The following is a 21,588-nucleotide window of genomic DNA, read 5'->3' as shown; positions in this document are numbered from 1 at the left end:
AACCATTCAGGTTCTTATTTTCAAAACATACAGTTTCTTTAAATCACATGCAATACAAAAAAAGGTGACAAAAACTAGTCAGAACACAGGCAGTGTTATAACACCACAATAATGGACTGTGAATGATTCAATATAAAGGCCACATCCACGAGTACAAGTTGTTTTTTTTAAACAAAAATTAAGAACCTAATTACGAACCTAGGTAGCCTAATTTCACAGTAAACACCATTTATATAAGAACCTATGGAGGCTAACTTGAAAAAACATTGGTTCATATACGCAGTTTTTTACGGTAATGCATATCCTATTTCATTGTTAGACCTGGCGTAATGAAGTAATATCTCCTTTCCTTGACTGTTTTCCTCCCTATCCCTGCCCCACATACATTTTACTCTTCCCACCCTCCCAAATAGAGTTAACAGCAGAATGTTTGATTATTCTTTACCTTCCCACCCCCTGCCAGTACAAGGTGTTTTGTCCTGCACACGATGATCCCACCATTCTCTATCACCATCTTAGAGGATAAGAATGCAAAGCTGCGGTAAAGATGCTTGATCTCTCCTTGCAGACCCTAAGAAAGAAAAGCAAAGTTTCAAGCAATAAGCACTAAAAGTTGACAAGTCTCGGTTTAGAACAAAATGGCAAGACATCAAACAAGAAGATTTTTGCTTACATGAGTTTGCAAGTGTTGGAGATAGTGGTACTTACAGCATGTGGCCCTTCAATGACTTTAACTATATCTCTGACTTGCACAGTGTTCTAAAAAAAATAGAAACAAGTATAGAATTAACAAGAATTTCAAACAAGATTGCGATCATTCTTTATAATTGAGACAACCCTTCATTTGTCGATTAACTGCATGAATTTCTTTTCAGGCTTAAATTTCACAATGCTTAAGTTGTGTGTATAACTGCGATGATCAATCATATCTTCATAACTACATCTATCAGAAGCCTTAACAACACGGTGGGTTTTTAAGCCAATAAGGCCCCGTCCACCCCATGCCGAAGAAATTTGAAAACAGAGGTTTCATTCTAAAAATGCATCAAATGTTTTCCATCCACACTAGAAAACGCATGAAGCTTCAAAATCAATTGAAAGCATTGTAACGTCATCGTTTTCGAAAAGCTCCATTTTCGAAATGTTTTCCACCCACACTAAAACGAAAAGCTCCGTTTTCAAATTATTCTGGTCTCAAGAGCGCTTTCGAAAAGCTCCGTTTTCGTGATGGATTAGTGTGAACGGAAGCCCTAACCGAAGAAGAAGAGCTCCGTTTTTAAATTCCTCCGGCAAAGTGTGGACAGAGCCTAAGGAAAAAAAACAAAAATCAACATTTTCCTGTGCCTGGTGCTGGGTGCTGCATGACGATAGAATTCAAACCTGCTCAGAATCTAGTGCCACAGCATTTTTGTTTTCTTTTCTTCTCCCCACTGCTTGGTGTTTGACTTGAATCACCTGAAATCAAAGCAGCACGGACAGGATTATTAGCTAACTCTTTTAGTCCGACCATCCGGCAAGTTGCTTCTTATTTAGTTGTCATGGGAGATACAGTTGCCTCAACAAACTCACTGGTGGCATTTGGTCCACACTTTCACTTTTCACTGTGACTCCATAGGGGTAGTGGGCCAGGGTATTTGGTCTGCAGGCTCAGTCAATTCCCTGAGAGGGTTGGTACCCATTCTTCTAGTCTGATAACATGCTTGTAGATACAGGGCTCTACCGCCGAAAAACTCTCGCCAGAAATCCTGCCCATAATGCAAGCTACCATTTTAACAAATGAACTCATAAAGTGTAAAGTGGTAGAGCACACTGGATGTAATACACTGAATGTAACTCGTGACAGGTTTAAGTTTGTAGCCATGGTTTTCAATATGAGTTCCAGAAGATTTTTTGTCCTGTGTTTTGCTCTGGACAAAGCACATCCATTGTTAGGGCATGCTGACAGGACATGGCTAAAAGCTTACAGGGGTTCACCGATTTAAAATGAGCCATATTAGCTGTTGAAGACTTACTTTTCCATGTTGGTTCAACACTGCGAACATGTCTCTATCCAGACGGATGATAACTCCTACTGTCTGTGGACTGCAAAAATAAACAACAGAAGGCAAGTTGCATGTACTTATCACCAAAACGACGACAGTTAATTTGCTGAATTGCTGTACATAGCTCTAATAAACTTACTCTAGCTGCACCATATCACCCCACTGGTGCTGTCCCATGGAGTCCACTCCACTGCTTCTCTCTGTACACAGCTGAAGATCTTTGGGCAAAACCTTGAGCTGAAACACCAAGAACAGAGATAAAAACATTTACAATGGTCTCTTCTCTAGTACTAAGCCTCCAACTCAGATGCAGAAGATTGTGTGCCTAGCCCAAAGAGTGTCTGCATCAAAGGCTACTTCTCTATATGCAAAGAAAAAAATGTACAAATGCTTTTTTAAAAGTGCTTAAATTAGTTTTCTATTTTAAGGAATTCAGCACTTTACTCACCTCATGCATGGTAAGATCAGCAAAAAGGACCACCATGTTGTCTTCAACTCTAACAATCAAGCCTGTATCACCCTCATATCGACCACCTATAACTTTCACATGATCACCCATCTTGAAATGCTTCTGTAGCTCATGAGCCATGAACTCTAAAGGATCCTACAACATCAAGTGATAACAATGTGCATCAGCATTTTGTTTGACACAAGACAGCAGCATAGCCTTGATACAGTACAGCAACAAAGAAGACCAAAATTCCAGGTCATCTACAACTTTTTCTGCTAAAATTTCCAGGCTGTATTTCCTTCTGTTCTGTTCTATGGACAGCTAGTATCTTTTTGATTTAAGTCAATGCCAATTAATGAGCTTGGGAAAGGTGCCCAGCGATGGGGGAGCTGGGAGAGATATGAGCCTAGCGCAGAGCACATAGGTATCCATGATAACCCCCTGTTCTGTTTTATGGACAGCTAGTATCTTTGGTAAATTGGATCCTTTCTAGCTCAAGTATCTTCTAGTTTTAAGCTACAAGACGTATGGTTTGTCACTAAGTTTTTGTAGCTGAATGTACTGAAGCACAGTGTCTTCTTTTTGCAAGCAAACAAAATTAATGCTACAGTGATTGTACTTCAGTAAAATAATTATTTACCAACTGTCAGATTCAAGTACACTGTAGAACAAACTAATTTGCCACAAGGCTATCCAGAATGAGGTGTCAATTGCCAAAAATTGAATTTAGATTGTGCTTGAGCAAGATGTGTAAAAAAAAAAAATCAACATTCAAACCTTCAAGTCATCATGCTTAGGCATGATGGTGACTTTGTTTCCATCAATGCTAAGTACTGTGCCTTTCAAATTTGCCAGATCACCCTCAGCAACTTCTACCACATCACCAGTTACAAAAGTATGTCTTTCCTCATCTGATCCCTCCTTGAAACTTTTCGTTGGAACTGAAACCAAACATCAAATATAATGGGACGCTCCTTGTTTTATTAATTTTATACTTTGTAGCCAAATACATCTACATTGTATTACATTCACAAGACATCAAAAAAGCCCAGTCGGTAATCAGTTAACCAGTTGACTTTGCTTAGCATATGAAAGACGTGGAACAGATTTGGACCGGACTATTAACAATTTAGTGATAAGATGGAGGCTTCAACTGAAGAAATCCAGATTACAAGAGCAGCATATTCAAAAAAAAGGCTAAAAAGTTCTCCCTAAGAATGTCCTTGTACTGTGACACTTAATGTTTCTCCTTTACTTTAGATAAAAGAAGATCTAGAAAAACATTTTGAAAGAAATATAAAGACCAACTCATGAAATTTCTGCCTCATCTTGTCCCCATTATCAAATGCAATTTTTTTGCTAAATGTATATGATGATCCTAAAGCATAAAGTTAAATACAATGTACAAAAACTATTGGAAATGGTTAGTTGAAGAAAATTTAAGTAAAAAGGCTACTAAAACAATTAGATCATTCACTCTAAATTACTATGAGTTAATAGTTGATGAGGCCTTCAGCCTCATCAACTATCACCTCATAGAAACCTCGAGCTTGTAATCTAATTGTTAATTAGTAGCACCGCCTAATTAATAAGTTATCCTTTACGTTACAATTAACATTGTATACTGCATTTTAAATAGTCTAAGGGTTTATCTTAAGAGGTGGGTCACATTAACAATTACCTTCTAGTTCAACATCTTCAGGTGCTGTTTCAAATTTCTGAAGTTCCAGTAAAGTTGGCTTGATGCCCTCCACAACCTGATAAACAGAAACAACGTTATCATTGCCAAATCTAAGATAACTTGGTTCAGTGCAACAGATTTATAAAGTAATTTGATTTCCATTGTTTAAGCTTTGGATTGCACCATTAAGCCAATGAATCCAGCAGATAAATCACTTGACTTTCCTGTAATGAGTGCTTTTTCCCCATCCCAAATTTCCTTTAATTGGCTAGTACTTATTGCTGGATGTTCTGCTTCAGTCACGAAAAGGAGCTGCCAACAGTAAATTAGAAAGCTGAAAATGAAAAAGCTTACAATTGCAGACATGGCCAGTGTCTTGTACATGAAGCCACCACGATACCGACTGCCTTCAAAGATCATGAAGTCTCCATCCTGTCCTATGTCTCCCCCAATGCCTCTGTTTAGAACAAGATAAGCAAGATTAGCAATACCACTTCCTCCTAAAGTTGTTTATCAAGAAATATTGCCTTTGCAGACATGCAGTCTGTTAGATATTTGCTATCCTCAAAAAGTAATAAGCACTTAATGACTGGCCCTTGTGCGGCCAACACAAAAATAGAACTGCGAAAAACTAATATGCTTGATGCAGACTACGACTTAAATTTGCCATGGTTTCAAGGTGGATGCTCTGATCATGTGCGAGTCAAAAGTTCAAGTTTTTGTTTTCCTCGGGAGTGACTGAGTTTTGTTTGCCCTCCACAGTTAGTGAGTTTTGACCGACAACGACACATGACATGTTCTTCTCTAAAGGGAAACGTGTTTGAGATGGGAGGCATAACAATTATTTCTAATGAAAAGGTTTAAAATTAACATAAAAAATATTTACCTGATAGCATCAGCATCAAACAGTTTTTGAGGTGGTTTTCTTTTCTTTTTTCTCTTCTCAGCAGCATCCTTTAAAATTAACATACATGAACATCAAGTTCTAAGTACAACATTCTCAAAACATGACTTCAGGCTTCACGCACAGCCAATAGCAGAAATGAGGAGACTAACACAAAACTTAAACAAAGTAGTACCCAACTTCTGATTTGTCTTTTAATATTTGAGATCATGGTGAGTAAAATTTCTAAATCAGGACAGGGTTCAACCCAGTCAAAATAAATGTACATTGTACACTTGCACAATAAGCTACCTGGTCCCACTATTCAGGATGGTACCTCCAACATTACTGACTGGGCTGGAAAGACAGTCTCTACTGAGTTCTGGGCAATGGTTTTGACCTTCCAGGCCATGTTAAAATAATTTAATCAGTTCACAATTTCAAATTTTATATTGCCCCTCACTCTGTAAAATAATGGTAGCCAGCATGTTCATGTAAAATCTCAGACAATACTGTTGAGACATTCCCAACAATTTCACAGTAAAAACACATGCCTGTGGGAATTCATCATGGGTTGTAGCCAAACAATATTTATGATGACTGTAAGTACTGACATCTCTTTCCTCTCTAAAACCAAATTGCGTAGGTCCAGAAATACATGTATCCATACCTCCCCCGTGGAAGGAATCTTTTATAAGACCCAACCCCTCAGGAAATTCCAAGCCCTTCTGTGGGGGAGTAATTTTCTGGAACTGCACATTAGAATTTAAAGGATGTCAGTAGCAGTACACTGTACCTCTGCTGATTTAGCTAAGCCTCTCATTCTAGTGTAGTCTATTCTTGGAATCATCTTCAATGTCACCTACAAACAACAACAGCATGCAATGTAACAATCATTAGTAGTTATTATAATTACACATTAAGATTCTAAAAGAACCTGAACATTGCACTGCAAAGAAGCTGTTAGCCAAGAGAGACACTCTCAGGGTTTAATTGTTGATTCACTCAGCACAAGCCTTTGATGACAAGGAAGAACAAAGCACAAACTTTAACTATTATCAACAGTATCACAGTTTCGACAAAAAAAATATTGTGGCTCAACAGGATTTCCTGTGCATAATCCCAGAATCTTAAGTGTTACAGGAATATGGCGAGTTTTACAACTTCTGTCCCTCCTTGCTTGTCTGTGAAAATTCTGTTACCTCTTCAACATTTGTATCAGATTTTCTAACTTTTAACTTTGTAGTTCATTAGATAAATTTCTTCTCAAGCAATAATATTACAGTTTCCTACCTGATTTCTTGCTGTGTTGACAAAATCAACCTGCAGACACAGATAACAAAACGAAATATGTTAGCAATCATTTCTTGCCAAGACATTTTCTACTTTGGCTACCAAAATCAGCTATTAAAACCATATATCTCTGAAAAAAATGGTTCCTTTTGAATCACGCAAGAGAGTCAAAGAGACATTATATTTCATAACTAACCAGGATTATAAAATCACTTGGTAAGTACACCAATGCATGAGGGGAAAACAAAGTACCCAAACAAAAACACCACAGACATTACAGATAACTGAATCAATCAACCTGGCTCGTGTTTTGACAATATGTGGGGTTGATCCTAAAAAAAGACCATAACATTAATAACAAAAACAATAATGATAAACTTACAGCGTTTCTAAGGAGTAACAGCAACATTGCAAAAGGTGACGTAATTTACAGCTCAACCATTTCGGTTGGAACACTCATATGCATTTCTTTGCATCACATTCCTTGTTGTATTCAACACCTTTCGCCTTTCGCTTTGTCGTACCCGGAGTACAAACAATGTTGCAGGATTTCCTGACAAACGTATCCATAAATTATACCTTTAACTTTGATCCATGATATGGCGGAAAGACATGTTATAAGGGGTATAGCAGCCAGGCCTTCAGAGGTTTACATTGGAAAGTACTGAGTATGAAACTCATGAAGAGATGTAAAATGGCAATCAAAAAGTCAAAAAAAAGTGATACATATTTATTGCATTTCGAAAGGCTTTGATGGGAATTTCTCAAGGTAAACATTTAATACTTGGATATCTATAATTTATTGCGCTACGGCCCAGCAGGCTTTTCCTAGAAATAAAACACTTGCCTGGTATTCTTTTCAACTTGTCCTGGGCGTCCAGGCCTAATATTTGTCAGACCCTGCAGTCAACAAACCTTGATGTAACATACACATACCTGTGCAAGATCATCCTTGTAAATTCCTCGCTTCAGTCTGACCCACTGTTTAGGTTTGACAGACACAACCTCTTTGACAACTTTCATTACATCAGTCATTTCTTTGATTGGAACCATCATTTGTTGCCATTTGCCAAGTCGCAGTGTACCAAACCCCTCAATGGCCTAAATGAAAACAATATCACGACTTTTTAATTTGAAGTATATAATTCAAACACTCTTTGACTTCATAGATTTAATTACAATGATGTGACCTCTTTCATTTCATTTGCTTTAATTTGTTTTTCCTTGAAGTATCAAGAGTCAGAGTGCGTATTTATATATACTCTATCTTTAAGGGTTTTCATATTCCCAAAAAATCCAAATATTTAGGAATACCTATGATCCAAAGAATATTAATAATAGTGAGTGTTTAAAGGGACTACTAAAATTCTGTACCATATTTTATGGCATTCATGAGGGGTTACATACATTAGACTACATTAAAGGTCATTTTTGTTTTTTATACAGGGAGTAATCTTTCATTGATTGAAAACTAAGCTAGGAATTTTTCATCAAGATGTACTTTTTGTAATTGATAAATATGTACAAGTCAATTATCTATGAGTTGATCTGGTAGACACCCACTATGAGCAAAAGAAAGTGACTGGAAGGTAAACAAGCTGATACTTTAAAGACTGATCACTGATTGGTCAAAACTGGCCATAAACTTTCCATAAATCAACCGTAATTCTTTTTGTATTATTTTTACCTGCTTGACATGAGTCTGTTTGTAAGCCTCAATGTAGATATATCCTTTAAGTCCCTCCACAGCAACAGCAGACTTGATCTGCAGAGGCTGTCAACAAACCCAAACGTCATTACTGTGTAAGTACAAAGTTTATAAATTTACAAAGTCCAAATTCATATATACATGTAACATATATCAGTGTCACACAAGTAGAAGTACAATGTAGGAAGGAAGCAAGGAATTGCCTCAGTTTACTTACCTCATCTGTAAATTGCTGGGCAATAGCTTTTCTCATTAAACCAATCACTGTGGACTTCTCCTCTCCAATCTGTAGAATTAATTATGTACAGTGAGTGAAGCCTTGGAGCTGACTGGCTCATAGCTGCCAGAGCTTATCCCGGTTTCTGTAGCATGAAGTGACTAGGAGTATTTCTACTCCCCCTGAACGGGATGCTAGTCCATCACAGGTCACTCTCCCGTAATTTGGTAGGCTTCCCCAACAATTCACCGGTACCCATTTATACTCCTGGGTGGAGAGAGGCACTGTGAGAGTTAAGTGTCTTGCCCGAGAACACAACACAATGTCCCTAGCCAGGGCTCGAACCCGGACCGCTCGATCCGGGAACAAGCACACTAACCATGAGGTCACTGTGCCTCCTGTACAGTATATCTCAAAATACTGCACAGTGATCAAGGAAAATTATTTCATTGAGAAGCTGAAGGGTAAGCTCTGCGTTGAAGTCTGATGGCCCATCTACTCCTAACAATTAGGAGTATTTCTACTCCCCCCTGCTACCACACTGACAATAACCAGATTAGATATGGAATTCTCTGAGATGTAAAATAATTATTACACGGTGGCCTAATTTTACCATAGGAATATTTTCTTTTGTTCTGGTGCATGGTCATATATTATCATGGATGTGAAACAAAGACAAATAACAAAATGTACCAAGGGTAATATTGAACCACAAGATATAATTATGCAGCCTTTCATACTACCTCAACAGCAGTCCTTATGATTAATGTTTGAAGGAGTCTGAGGACTTTACTGTTACTGAGGCTCACCTTACATTTCACAGTCCATAAGTTTGGGTCTCTGTTGATGAATGACGAAAAGGAAAGATAAAAAGTGAAACTGGCAAATTTAAGATGTCTCTGCCACACAAATAACACATTTTAGCTGCATGTGGGTAACTTACTTGACACCTGGAAGGAGACTCTGTTGTTGAATTTCAGGTCGCAATTCATAGTCATCTCTATATCTGTTGAGAGAATACAGTAAAAGCACAGTAAGATTTCAGTCGTATATTCACTACATAGAAGACAAATATTAAAAAAAATAGCAATTCTTGAGCACTGAGTGTTGAAAGCATCATTCCCAAGTCAAGCAAATCCTCACTTTGTTCCCAATGTACCCACAAAAACATAGTGCTGGATAGCCAAACCTTCAGTGAGTGCAGACCTTAGAACCATGTTCTTAAAAGTGTGCATTTACAAGTGTCTTGGTCAAAGGGTTGGAAGCTTGTCCAGATGTTTTAGTTTGTTTCAGTTAGATTTTATTTAGTGCTCATTTGCTCATTTCGAATGACAACATGAGCAGAATGAAATAAAAAACCTTTGTCAAGTCAAGTGTCTTAGAGGTACATGTATCAACATCTTTTGTTTTTGCACCTTTCTCTTGACAATCTCAATTTCTTTTACAAGGCTGAGGAAGCCTAGGCTTGCAGAAATAATATTAGTCTGGGCACCTTGCAAAGCTAGAATTTACCCTTCATAACCCCTGCTTAGTAGAGGATTGTCCAAGTGCGTGCTCTGTATCATGACTATGACCCTCGTGAGAAAATATGTCTACCTAAACAAGGTGCTGCTTGACAAAAAAATTTTCTTGCAAAGCTAGAATTTACCCTTCATAACTCCTGCTTAGTAGAGGATTGTCCAAGTGCGTGCTCTGTATCATGACTATGACCCTCATGAGGAAATATGTCTACCTAAACAAGGTGCTGCTTGACAAAAAATTTGATTGAAAGTACAGTATTGAAAATGAAAATGTACTCATAGGCCACCAAATTCTCTTCAAAATATCCTAGATGGTGAAAGGTTAAGTGTCCCTCCAAGGCTGGTGCTTATTTCCAGTTTCTGTAGCATGAAGCAACTGGGAGTATCTCTACTCCCCCTATGGATAGGAGAGCACTCTGAGAGTAAAGTGTCTTGTCCAGGAACACAACACAATGTCCCTGGCCAGGGATCAAACATGGACCACTTGATCCGGAGGGAATGCATTAACCATGAGGCCACCACACCTCCATCAAAATATCCTAGACAAGTCACTCAAACAGGTCAGAGCATAAAATCATGATCTGTTATCAATTTCCATGATGTTTGATGATATAGGAAGTAAAACCAATACAGATAATTCATATATTAACAAGGTTAAGTAACAGTTCTCACCTGTCTGAGGTCTCCGCAAACTTTTTCTTGTAATATGCCTCTAATTCCTCTGCATTTTTATCCCTAACAAATTCATTAAATATTTGCTTCATTATCACGTCTCTCTAGTGTGAAGACATGTTAATGTAGATTTGAGAAATTATCAGGTGGTATTCTTTACATGGTAATCATTAAAGAAATGTGAAAACTACGTATTAGTGATGAAAACAAAATATCTGCATGTAATTCAATTGTACCAGTACATGAATGCAGTAACTCTTATGAACTAAAATCAAATATGGAGATTAAATTACATGAAATCAAACAATATATATACACAGTGGAAACCTGCCTTACAGCTAACCCTTTCATAAGGCCACTTCATTATTATTGCTACTTTATTCTGGCCAGTATTTGAACCCCTTGATTATGGCCACACTGTTAATGCAGCCAGATTTATGAGGTCTGTTGATGACCAGATTAATGGGGTTGCACTGTGGTGACTGTGCTATGAAAATGTTTACTATCTAGATATTACAGCTGAACATACCCAAGCATCTGCTGTAAACGTCTGGCACCCTTAAAAAGAAGACATTCAATTAAAGATTGTTTCTTAATCAAAGTGACTTCTCTGGACATACTTGAAATGTAATGGTATTGATACATTTGCAATTACAGTGAAACCTGTATTAAGCGGACACCCTTGGGACCCTCACTAGTGTCCGCTGAATACAGGGTGTCCGCTCTAAGCAGGTTCTAATATATTGTGCAATAATATTTCATTATTAACCCTTTTGTAACTCAGTGTAACACGGTGTAAGATCAAAGACTACTCAAAGTATGTCCAGTTAGTCAATGCATCAATCTGGAATAATCACTTAGCTTTAAGACGACATCACTAAACAATGTTAAAGGGGTCCGAGTTTAACTTTCAGAAGCAAAAAGCCCTTGAAATGTCTGCTTATTGCAGGTTTTGTGCAGCAAAATGGCTTAATATTGGTGTCCACGTCTGCTTAACAGACGTGTCTGCTGAATGCAGGTTTATTTTATAGTAAATGTGGGAAGAAAATTTTGGGACTCAAGCTGGTGTCCACTTAATAGAGGATGCCGCTTAATATGGGGTCCGCTTAATACAAGTTTCACTGTACAATAATTTTATGGAAAATCATACATTTGAACTTCAGGATAAAAATCTAAAGACATCAGATATTATTGCACTGGATGCAGGTACAGTGTAGGTAAACAACTGGGCAGTTGTGAAAAGAAGCCTGAAAACAATTAAGGCTTGAAGGAGATTGAAACCCAAGACCACTATGTTGGTGTCACAGAGGCCATGGGTTTGAATCCACCTTAAGCCAATTTCTTTTTCTGTTTTTTTTTTTTGCCAACAGCCCAAGTTCGATACATAAACGTGATGATCTCTCATGTCTTTATGGGTATTGATACGTAATAATTATTTATTTAATATATCTTTAGACCTGTACTTGATTACCCCCAAGACATCATCCTTGTTTACTGTTAGGCATTAAACATTAAGTATTACAAATTTGTCTGACAACAGATCAATATAAAAGAACTATGTTACTGTTTTGTTTTCCTCACCGATAAATCAGCATCAAGTGATTCATCATCTCGTTCAGCTATGCCAGACAAAAGAAATAAATTATTTACTTTCTTAAGATAAGGAAAAAAATCTACTTTGAAGAGCACAAAAATCAAATAATCATAGCTGCAGTTTTACATACAAAACATTACTTGTAGCCATTAAATGATATCATTTATTTTGTTTCATACTTGTATCGATTAAGTCATGATATCCATCTTCAGCTTGTTCACCATCCTCATCATAATCATCATCAACATCTACAAAAGACAGAAAACTGTGCATCAACATATTTGTATTTTGTAAAAATGGCATCTGCCAACCTGCTATGTGTAGGTCAATCTGCAAGGAATAAGTTTTCCAATATTCAAAGCAAAATGTTTCTGCATGAATTTAAAGCTCTGCAAACAACAGTGACACAACTCTACCTCTACTATATTAAATACCATTAGATGACACAAAAAGTCTGTTTAAGGAAAATTGCTAATGACCATGCAAAATTGAATTTTGTGACATTTTTGGTGATTTTTATCCAACTACATGCACTGCATCAACCATCCAAAGCTACATGTAACTGCAATATACTCAACACGTACTACTGACAATTTCTTTTCAAAACAATTTATACCACAAAAACAATAAAAGAATGCTCCCATAACTGTCATCGTATAACATTTTTCGGTATTTAAAATTTTTCATACAACTTTGAAATCATTTTCCCTTGTTTCAAGTTTGGTATTATCACCTGAAACAAAGGGATTTAAAAATCAAACTGGTCTGCAAAATTTCATGGCAAAAACATAATTTACATGTAAACCACAGCTTTACAAGATCAACTTCAGTGTCAAAGAACACAAACCTGCTTCCTCTAATATAAAACCAGTTTGACGCCTTCTCTTCCTGCGTCGTCTATCATCTTCAAATTCATCTTCATCATCATATTCATCTTCATCTTCGTCCTCCTCGTCATCATCATCATCATCCTCTTCCCTGGTGATATCCTCACCTTCCTGTAAATTGATGATCATGGATATATCTTGTGAATTTGGCAGTTAAATGCTATGGTCCTGTGTAAAGGAGCTATTTGTGATTTAGTAACATTAATATTCAGACTGAGTAAGCTGGCTATGGGGATTGCAAATGGATCTCGTAACGATGGGTTATGAGCCACTGAACTTGGAAAATGAATTATGGAACTAAGGTAGTTGCAAGAACTACAGAGAACGATATTTTGAATTGCTTAAGTGTATGAAAATGAGAATACATGTATCAGCTATCCTCTCTGGCAAGCTGTTAACCTATACTCAGGTTATATTGGCCCTAAAAAATATTTTATGAGCTAGCTGAAATCAAAATTGGTTGACTGCAATCTTCATAGTTGATATGGGAGACTACATGTATACTGAAAATTACCTTTTCCTTTGAAGACCATAAATTGTAAATGACTAAACATGACAAATCAAAAAATGTTGCTGACTGTTACTTAATTCAAACACAGTCTATGGTCCATAGATTTACTGTAACATGTACTTTAACCTCTCTACAACAGCCACCTCTCCACAATAGTAACGGCCTCTAAAGCGCATCACAGTTGCCAAAATAACCTCTCAATAATAGCCAGTTAATCAACAACTGATGAACAGTGCATACAAAACCCCAATTCTATTGTAAATTGAAGCTTACAAAAACTGATCCATACCACACGTTGTTGGTCTCTTTAACTTGTTTGGTTTCTGTTTATCCATTTATTTTGATTGTGTTACGGCCTTGTGTGCTACAATCACCATTATTTCAAGAAACAAAATGTTGCACCCCGAAAAAATACAGGCCTCATATTACACCTCTACATTGTACCTCCCCTTAAAGGCCACCTTTCTACAATGGCCACTTTCCTCTGTCCCCAAGGTGTTCATTGTGGAGAGGTTCAATTGTAGTACACCAGGAAGTGACTACCAATTCCATTCATTATATTCCATCAATTGAACTTTGGTATGGCTTTAGTGCACAAGTGACTATGCACTAAGCATTGGTCACTGGATTTATACAAAGTCTAACAGGAAGTGATGGAGCACACAAACAAAGAAAAGAAGGAGAAGTGAAACTAGCTGTCATATCTGCCATTGTAGTGTCGGGTAAGTTGCCCAATGAGCTGAATAGCACAGAATGTTAAAAAGCTAGAATCCAATGACCATCTTCTCATGCCAGCCATTTATTTGCTTCTTGATTACCCGGTACTCCATACAAGTCTATATATTCCATATAATGCTGTTGCTATTATCATTCTTGGTTGATTAATTGCCATAAATTGTAAAAATTCTGAAAGAGTTTATATGCACACTGGCTTGTATATAAGAGTGTACGGTCATACTGACTGCAGCGATAAAGAGGTTTTATTTCTTCATACAAGGCAATTTTCTCAAACGTTAACAAGAGGAGTGATCTTTGTTTTCACGTTTCAAGTAAACGCTTCGCACCAAGTAACACACAGAGCAAACAGAAACGTGAACTAAATTAAAGATGTATCGAACACGCCTAACACATGACAGATTTGAGATGATCACAAACGAGCAGAGGATTGATTTAAAATTGGCAGAAATACAGAGCATAATAGTAACATAACTGTTATACCTCATCAGAAAATTGAGAATCATCGCTGTCCGACATCTTATGTGGGAATAGTGTCAAATGAAACTCGAGGAAATGCTTTCACTTCTTCTCCTTTCAAGATGGCGGCGACCATAAACATCCGGGACAGTGTCTGCTGCGATAATACGTTATGTAACGGCACCTCAACTGTCCTGTTATATCGTTCATTCAACATGGCGGATCTACTGTGGAGTTGCGGTGGTGAATTTCTTGCTGTTGTTTGCAGTACTGGAGTTAAAGTCCTGGATGGAAGGTAGGAGATAGAGATGAAATATATGGAGCTGAAAAATTAGGCGGGACATACCAAATTACAAGTGCCATGTTTGATTTAGTGGAAGCAAAGCTAGCTGACTTACGGTTCTATAAAAGAGAGAGTCGAGATTGGGACCTTTCCACTTCGATATTTCTGAGGGGGTAAAATTCAAAGCTCCTCAACAGGAAGGAGTGGGGGTGCGGATATTAAATGGAATGGCCCCTGGTCCCAGGGGAAACAATAACAACAACAATAACAACAATTTTTATTTCGTGCCCAGCTAAATTTTACAATAAAAATAAATACATGCAATGTGAAAAAATAACAATGAAAAACAGAGCACAGCCACTTAGAAATAGCTAAGGCTAATCGAGCTAAGTGGCTGGGCCAAGTGGAAAAAATATTGCAATAAAGTTACAGAATATATGAAAAAAAAAAAAACGGAGAACTTAAGGGTTTTTTTTATCTGAGATAACTTCATGTTAGCTGCGTACAGGACAAAGAAATGAACTGGACAAAGAAGTGCTACCCAGGCTATACTAAACAGAATGCTCTTCTGGCTAAACTGCCTGACTAGCTCTCAGTAACTGTAATGGTACCACATACATGTAAGCTCGTATGGGGCTTATATTAACCTAAGATAAATTGAAAAATTGCAGATTCGAGTAGTATTTTTTATTTTATTATAGACTATTAGGGGTTAAGTCTGTGGACCGGGTTAAGTATTCTGTTTGCAATTTTCAAAGTTCAGTAATCTCAAAAAGTGAAACGTATTAGACCCGTAAAGATCTTAAGGTAAAAGACCATGGCCAAAGACTCCCTCTTGAACTAAAAAGCTAAATCTCAAAAACTAATACCTTAGACAGGGTTATAGAGGGGGTCTTAGGTCTTTGTTGTTTTAGATTAGGAGGGGGGTCCGAGGTCTTTTTGTTTTTGGTGGAGAGGGAGTCAAAAAACTTATCTTATTGGATTTGTTTAAATTATGATAGGTTATTATCTGTCTGTGCTAGTGTATGATGTCACATTCAAAACAAGTTCAATTTTATTTCATTTGGGTGGCAACAGCACCTACAGAAACATCCCCTACCGAAACATCCAGCCATTTTAGTAACATGAACATTTTTCCTTTTGTACAGAGATGGTACTCACAAGTTTTCCCACACTGTTGAGAGTGAACCACAACAGTCACAGGCTAACCAGGATGATATTAGTACACTTGGACATGGTGTACTGTGCTGTTTTTCAAACTCTGGCAAGTTATTTGCCCTCTGTACTCCAGAAAAAGAATTATTCATCTGGCAGACAAGTGACTGGAAGCTACTGAGTAAAAGGTCTTGTTTTATCTTCCTGAGTTGATAGATCGTTTCTGTAATACACTTTTGAAGTTCTGTCATTTTTCTATTAGCTTTACATTCTAGCTAGTCAGAGCTTATCATTTCTATTGACCACAGGACAGACTGTTTGTCTTTTAAATATTGGATCAGTATAATTTCCATGGAATATTCAGCAATTTCAGGAGACTTTGGCCAATCTTAAGAAATATTCAAAAAATGTTGAACAAATAAAGACTGGTTTAAAGATAAACCATCTTTGGAAATTTTCAGTGATGTGCAGTTCCAGAAAATATCCATACTCCCCTCACAGAAGGGATTGGAATTTCCTGGGGAGTGGGGGATTCTCGAAGACCAAAAAATTGAAAGAATGTATGAAGCTTAACTGGAATTTCCAGAGGGGTGGGGAGGTCCATGGGGGAGGTATGGATATTTTCTGGAACTGCACAATGGTCAGAGCCCTTCAATCAGTAATTTTTAGAAGATTTCAGAAATTTGATAACAGAAAAGTAAAAATTACTAACAGTAAGTCCTTTGCCAATTTTCATCATGTTTTCAGAAAATTGTTGGAAATTTGCAGTCAAAGACATTTTGTTGTTGCAATTATTTCACTAAATGGTGCAAAAATAGATAGTTGATACCCTCTCACATTCCAGACAATATTTCAAATCAAGTATTTTTTTTATTTAAATTACAACTTTAGAGAAGTGGTCAGACGCACAACAGTTATAATATTCACAAATAAGGAGGATTACATCATCGCCAGTAACAAAGGAGGAGACGTTTACAGGTTTGGTTTGTTTCAGTTACATTTGCTTGCTGACATGACATTGTGTCCTTTGGACATTTTGGTAAGCTGATTACAAATTATTTTGCTCCATTATTGTTAATTAACAGGTTTTTTATTTATGATGCTGACAAAGAAAAAGAACTTCTCTTAGGACATGTTTCCATGATTTTAGACATGGTAAGAATCATATTTATCGATGAAAATATGAAATAATTTCTGTACCCATCTAGCACAAATTATGAAAGTTTTTATAGGTGGAACTTTTCATTCTGATCAACTGAACTTCTTCAGCCACTACAAAAATGTGAAATTGTTATGAAAGGTAATATCATGTTCATTAAGGCCTTGAGGGGACTAAAATAGTGTCACAGATGTTGGCTAAATTGAAGCGTTTGTCTCTCTATTCATAGAGGGCTATCGTAACTGGATCTCAATTGCCCCCCTTATGTGACTTTAAACTTAAATCGCAATATTTCTTATTCTTGTGCTTATGTTTTGTTTCAATAGGTTCTTACCAGAGATGACAAATATTTAATCACCTGTGATAGAGATGAGAAGATACGTGTTAGCTGTTATCCTAACTCATACAATATCCATTCATTTTGCCTTGGAAATTTAGAGTAAGTGAATCATATTTGAGCACTAAATTAAAAGTATTCAGTGCTATCATATATTAGTATCAATCTATTAGCATTCTATCAGAAATGCCATTCTCTGATTGGTTACCCTACTCACTATTTATTCTGTGATAGATGATGAGAAGCATAGCAGTGTGCCCTTATTAACAAAATGATGGCCGCTTCTTGGCGTTTTCGAAGTGTCTGTGAAGAGGATTTAGATAAAGCTTTAAATGTCTAGTGTATTTATACTAAAACAATTAGATTATTTGCCAAACCTAAATAACTACTTAATATTTACCAACCATGTTAAATATTTTTTTTGTTTGCAGTTTTGTTAGTTGTTTAGCCCTCCTAACAGCAGGTGGCCAAGGAACTCTTGCTTCAGGTGGTGGGGTAAGGAATATTGTTCAAAAAAACAACAGAAAGTTTGGTCAAGATGTAGGAGTAGCCATCATATTGGTGACTTTTACACCATGCAAGTATAATTTTCTCTCTTTTGTTTAGGAAATAAACTCAATCACATATTTATCTAATTTTTTTGGAATATTTGCAAGGATGGGTTTGTGCGATTTTGGAACCCTGAATCAGGCAAGCAGATTACTGCAAAGATGATTGATGACTCAACAGATAGCACCAAGGTTGAAGATCAAAAGGTATTTATCTGACTGTCAGCTGTATGTTGTAACTTTATTCTTTAAAAGAAAGGGGAATGAAAGAAAATGTCAACAAAGGGAAATTAGCATGATCTTGTAGCAATAATATAAATATTGTACATGGCATTTGACGGAGCCAAGCTCATGGATGTGCCATTAAAGTGACTCAGGCCACAAAGTCCAGGTTTGAGCCTTGCATGGGTCATTGTATTGCGCACTTAGGCTGATTGAAGAAATTTTATTACTCTCACATTACCTACTTTCTCCCAAAGGTATGAAGGGCACCAGGGAATTGTTGAGGAAACATGCTTTGGATGGTGTGTGTGTGTGTGGGGGGGGGGGGGGGGGGGAGCAGGAGTTTACTTGTGACTTCCCATCTAGGCAGATTTATAGCAATCCTGATAACCGCTAAAGGTTTTAAGAAATATTGGATCTTAAGACTGCTTACTAGGTAGCCTTCACAACAAGTGTTCCCAGTCAAGCAAAGATTTTTTCGCCTTTTTCGCCTTCAGACCTTGTGAAAATTGACTTTTCTCCACTCCATTGATTTTTTTTGCTGTCTCCCCAAGTTTCTCTTGTACAGAAAACTTGCTTTACTAGAGTGCTCACAGTCTCTGTTTTGCTCACAGATGCGAGAGAAGAAACACAAAGGAACGACAAGAGGCGAGTGGCAAAACTGATAGCCACAAGTAGTGTGGGTGTCAGCTGTTCATTTGCATTTCTTCCCTCGAGGATCTTTGAGCAAAAGAGAGAGTGCTCACAGTCTATTGCTTCATGGGCTACTCACTATGTCTGTTTACTTACAGGAAGACTTGATGTGTAGCCCAATTATATCATGTTTAGCTTGCTGTCACAAACATTCTGTGGTGTGTATTTTAGCCGAAAGGTTAGTAAGAAACAAATATCAACTTCTTATTTCTCCTTACAGCATGTGTGTGTCATCAAGAAAATAGCAGGTGATGGAAGTAAACAGGAATTGATATTTTGATTGATTTTTAGCTTTAAAGTGTTAAATATCTGTCTTCTTGCTTGTTTACAGGTGCAGAACAATCCATTTATATCATGTAAGTGAGAGAGAGGTTACTTCCCTCCCCTCCTTAGAGACGAATGAACCCCCCTGGAGTGCAGTATTTGATCCTGCAGGCAGACTTTGGTGTATACAGCCCTACCCTGAAGAGCCTGTTTTGGTGTTTCAGCCCAGAGGAGATTCGCCCAACTTAACGGTGTGTAAAATACAAGAAGCAATTTACGCTACAACAGTTTTTGATGGGTTTTCTGAAGACCTCAGTAACACCACAGCCCTTTTTCTCTGATCAATCCCAACTTACAAATGCAAAAGATATAATGCACTGATCAGAATCCTAGGAAATAAACATGGGCCTTTTAGATTGTCTTCTGCTCTATTTGTTATTTTACAAAAGGTTTAAAACTTGTTTGTTTTTCTCTCACAGTATGCCAAACTTTCGTCTGACTTCTCGCCGGTTTTCTCATCAGCTAGTGATTGGAACTTTTTGAAAGGTATGTTAAATCTGCACACTCATGAAAAAAAGGTTTGATGGATGAGAGGTGAAGACTCTAATATAATTCGAAAGCGTACATGCATTGAAACCTGCGAATATATGACACATGTGGAAAGCGCTGGAAAACATAGCACGTGTGGACAGCGCGGGTAAACATAGCACGTTGAAAGTACGGGAAAACATAGCACGTGTGGAAAGCGCGGGAAAACATGATATAAAAATGTGGCACTTGTGAAAAGCGCGGGAAAGAGGTCCTGCGCAAAAGGTCTGGAGAGTAACCTGGGGAGTTTCAGTGCAAAGCCACAGCAAGCGTTGAAAAAGCGCTATAACATTATTTGCTTTCTCTACCAAACAAGAGTACTATATCCTCACTTGATTTGCTTGAAGGCAAAATTTGGTTTGCTGTGCATATCAGTGAATGCCAAAATAAAACTAGTAGCGTCAACCTTTTAGCATCATTCTGGCGCGACGGTGTTCTGAACTTGTTTTCTCAGTTATCTACCCCGGGTACCGGAGGCTTTTCATACGCGGATTCTGGTAGCCTGAAATGTCGGTCATCTCCCGCCCTCAGCCTAATCCCCGGGTGAGAGATTAGATTAGAGTAATCCCTGGGGATTAGGCTTAGGGCGCTGGGAGATGACTAGCATTTCAGGCTAGGATTCTGGTTTTAGTGAAGTCTTTACTGTGACCCGCTCAAGCTGCTTCTCGTGGCGTCGGCCTTCAGTCGATCCGAAGTATCCCGACGCATAAGTAGGAAAAAACCTCTGGGGTCCCAGGGTACCGACTTACAATCGACTAACTTTTTACATAACACATACGCTCCTTGTAGCTCCTTGTCCTACAGTATCAAAGCTCCTGTTCTATAACCAAGCATTGCCTACACCCACATTTACTCTCACAGGTTCCTTACATCGGGAGCGAAAACTAGAGACACTGAGAAAAAAAGAGGTGGACAATATATCGGAATACCTGACGAGAAAAGAGGACCGAATAGGCAAGAAAAAGAACAAAAACAAGGAACCAGACAATGGTCATACAGCAATGGACGACTCCAATCTTGAAAAAACAGAAGAAAACGAAGCGAAGAGACCAAAGCTCGAACTAACCAGTTGAAGTGACCAGGCGAACGAGGTTGAGACTCTTGCGAAAGGCAATGATGAAATCAAGTTTAATAGCCGATTAACAAAGGCCACTGCAGAATGCATCTGCTGTTTCTGTTTTTAGCAATTTTTGTTATCGTTCTATGAATAATTGGCAAGGAAACTGGTTCGTCTCTTCCATCAGTAATGTTGAATCCAAAAATACACGCTGTTTGTCATTGGTGGACAAGACACCAGGAGATGACAATGTTTTACCTGTGAAGTGTTGTACTTGGTTCTAGCACTTGGATCATCTTGGCGGTGAGACAGGAAGATACCAGCACTGGACTTCAAAGGCTCAATAAAAGAAAGATAATTAAAATCTTATAACTTTATCATTTTTCTATTCTCTTCAGCTGGATTGGAGGGCTATCGGGGGATATCGCTCTGACTTCCTATCTTGCATGTTTCATCTAATTTAGAGACGGTTGAGTAGATCCGGGGATATAGCCCGGGAAGTCACGCTCTGACTGGACAATAAAATCAAAAGCAAGGTCCAGGGGGCCGTTCAGTTCTCGAAAGACCCGGAAACTTTTTCGGGCCCGTAAAGCCATTTTTAGTTCATCTGTATCTAAAAACGGAGAAGT

The 21,588-nt window shown here is 37.7% G+C and overlaps 2 protein-coding genes across 3 annotated transcripts in view; one reads left to right on the top strand and one right to left on the bottom strand.

Moving 5' to 3' along the window:
- Positions 1–14,787, bottom strand: part of LOC145499853 (transcription elongation factor SPT5-like) — a 24,256-nt gene extending 9,469 nt beyond the window's left edge. The window contains exons 1-23 of one of the 2 annotated variants that reach the window (XM_081479381.1): positions 14,678–14,787; positions 12,909–13,059; positions 12,241–12,309; positions 12,049–12,086; positions 10,997–11,025; positions 10,468–10,530; positions 9,219–9,281; positions 9,085–9,115; positions 8,276–8,344; positions 8,038–8,124; positions 7,287–7,451; positions 6,351–6,380; positions 5,854–5,919; positions 5,061–5,128; positions 4,529–4,631; positions 4,175–4,250; positions 3,271–3,434; positions 2,491–2,646; positions 2,182–2,279; positions 2,013–2,082; positions 1,381–1,455; positions 709–759; positions 446–571 (exon numbers count right to left, since the gene is read on the bottom strand). In XM_081479381.1, the coding sequence (XP_081335507.1) occupies positions 446–571; positions 709–759; positions 1,381–1,455; positions 2,013–2,082; positions 2,182–2,279; positions 2,491–2,646; positions 3,271–3,434; positions 4,175–4,250; positions 4,529–4,631; positions 5,061–5,128; positions 5,854–5,919; positions 6,351–6,380; positions 7,287–7,451; positions 8,038–8,124; positions 8,276–8,344; positions 9,085–9,115; positions 9,219–9,281; positions 10,468–10,530; positions 10,997–11,025; positions 12,049–12,086; positions 12,241–12,309; positions 12,909–13,059; positions 14,678–14,713 (1,884 nt within the window). In that variant the 5' untranslated portion in view covers positions 14,714–14,787. The other variant, XM_081479382.1, reaches the window with a different exon arrangement.
- LOC145499856 (tRNA (guanine-N(7)-)-methyltransferase non-catalytic subunit wdr4-like) lies at positions 14,776–21,588 on the top strand. Its single transcript, XM_081479385.1, has 11 exons — positions 14,776–14,948; positions 16,085–16,279; positions 16,983–17,069; positions 17,177–17,246; positions 17,577–17,689; positions 18,019–18,082; positions 18,244–18,342; positions 19,149–19,228; positions 19,382–19,565; positions 19,794–19,860; positions 20,764–21,588. Exons 1-11 carry the CDS (start codon positions 14,776–14,778, stop codon positions 20,973–20,975), a joined length of 1,344 nt encoding a protein of 447 aa, XP_081335511.1. The 3' UTR covers positions 20,976–21,588.

Source organism: Orbicella franksi, chromosome 10 (genome assembly GCF_964199315.1).
Source record: "Orbicella franksi chromosome 10, jaOrbFran1.1, whole genome shotgun sequence".
NCBI lineage: Eukaryota > Metazoa > Cnidaria > Anthozoa > Scleractinia > Merulinidae > Orbicella > Orbicella franksi.
This window is presented reverse-complemented; position numbering and strand designations above follow the sequence as displayed.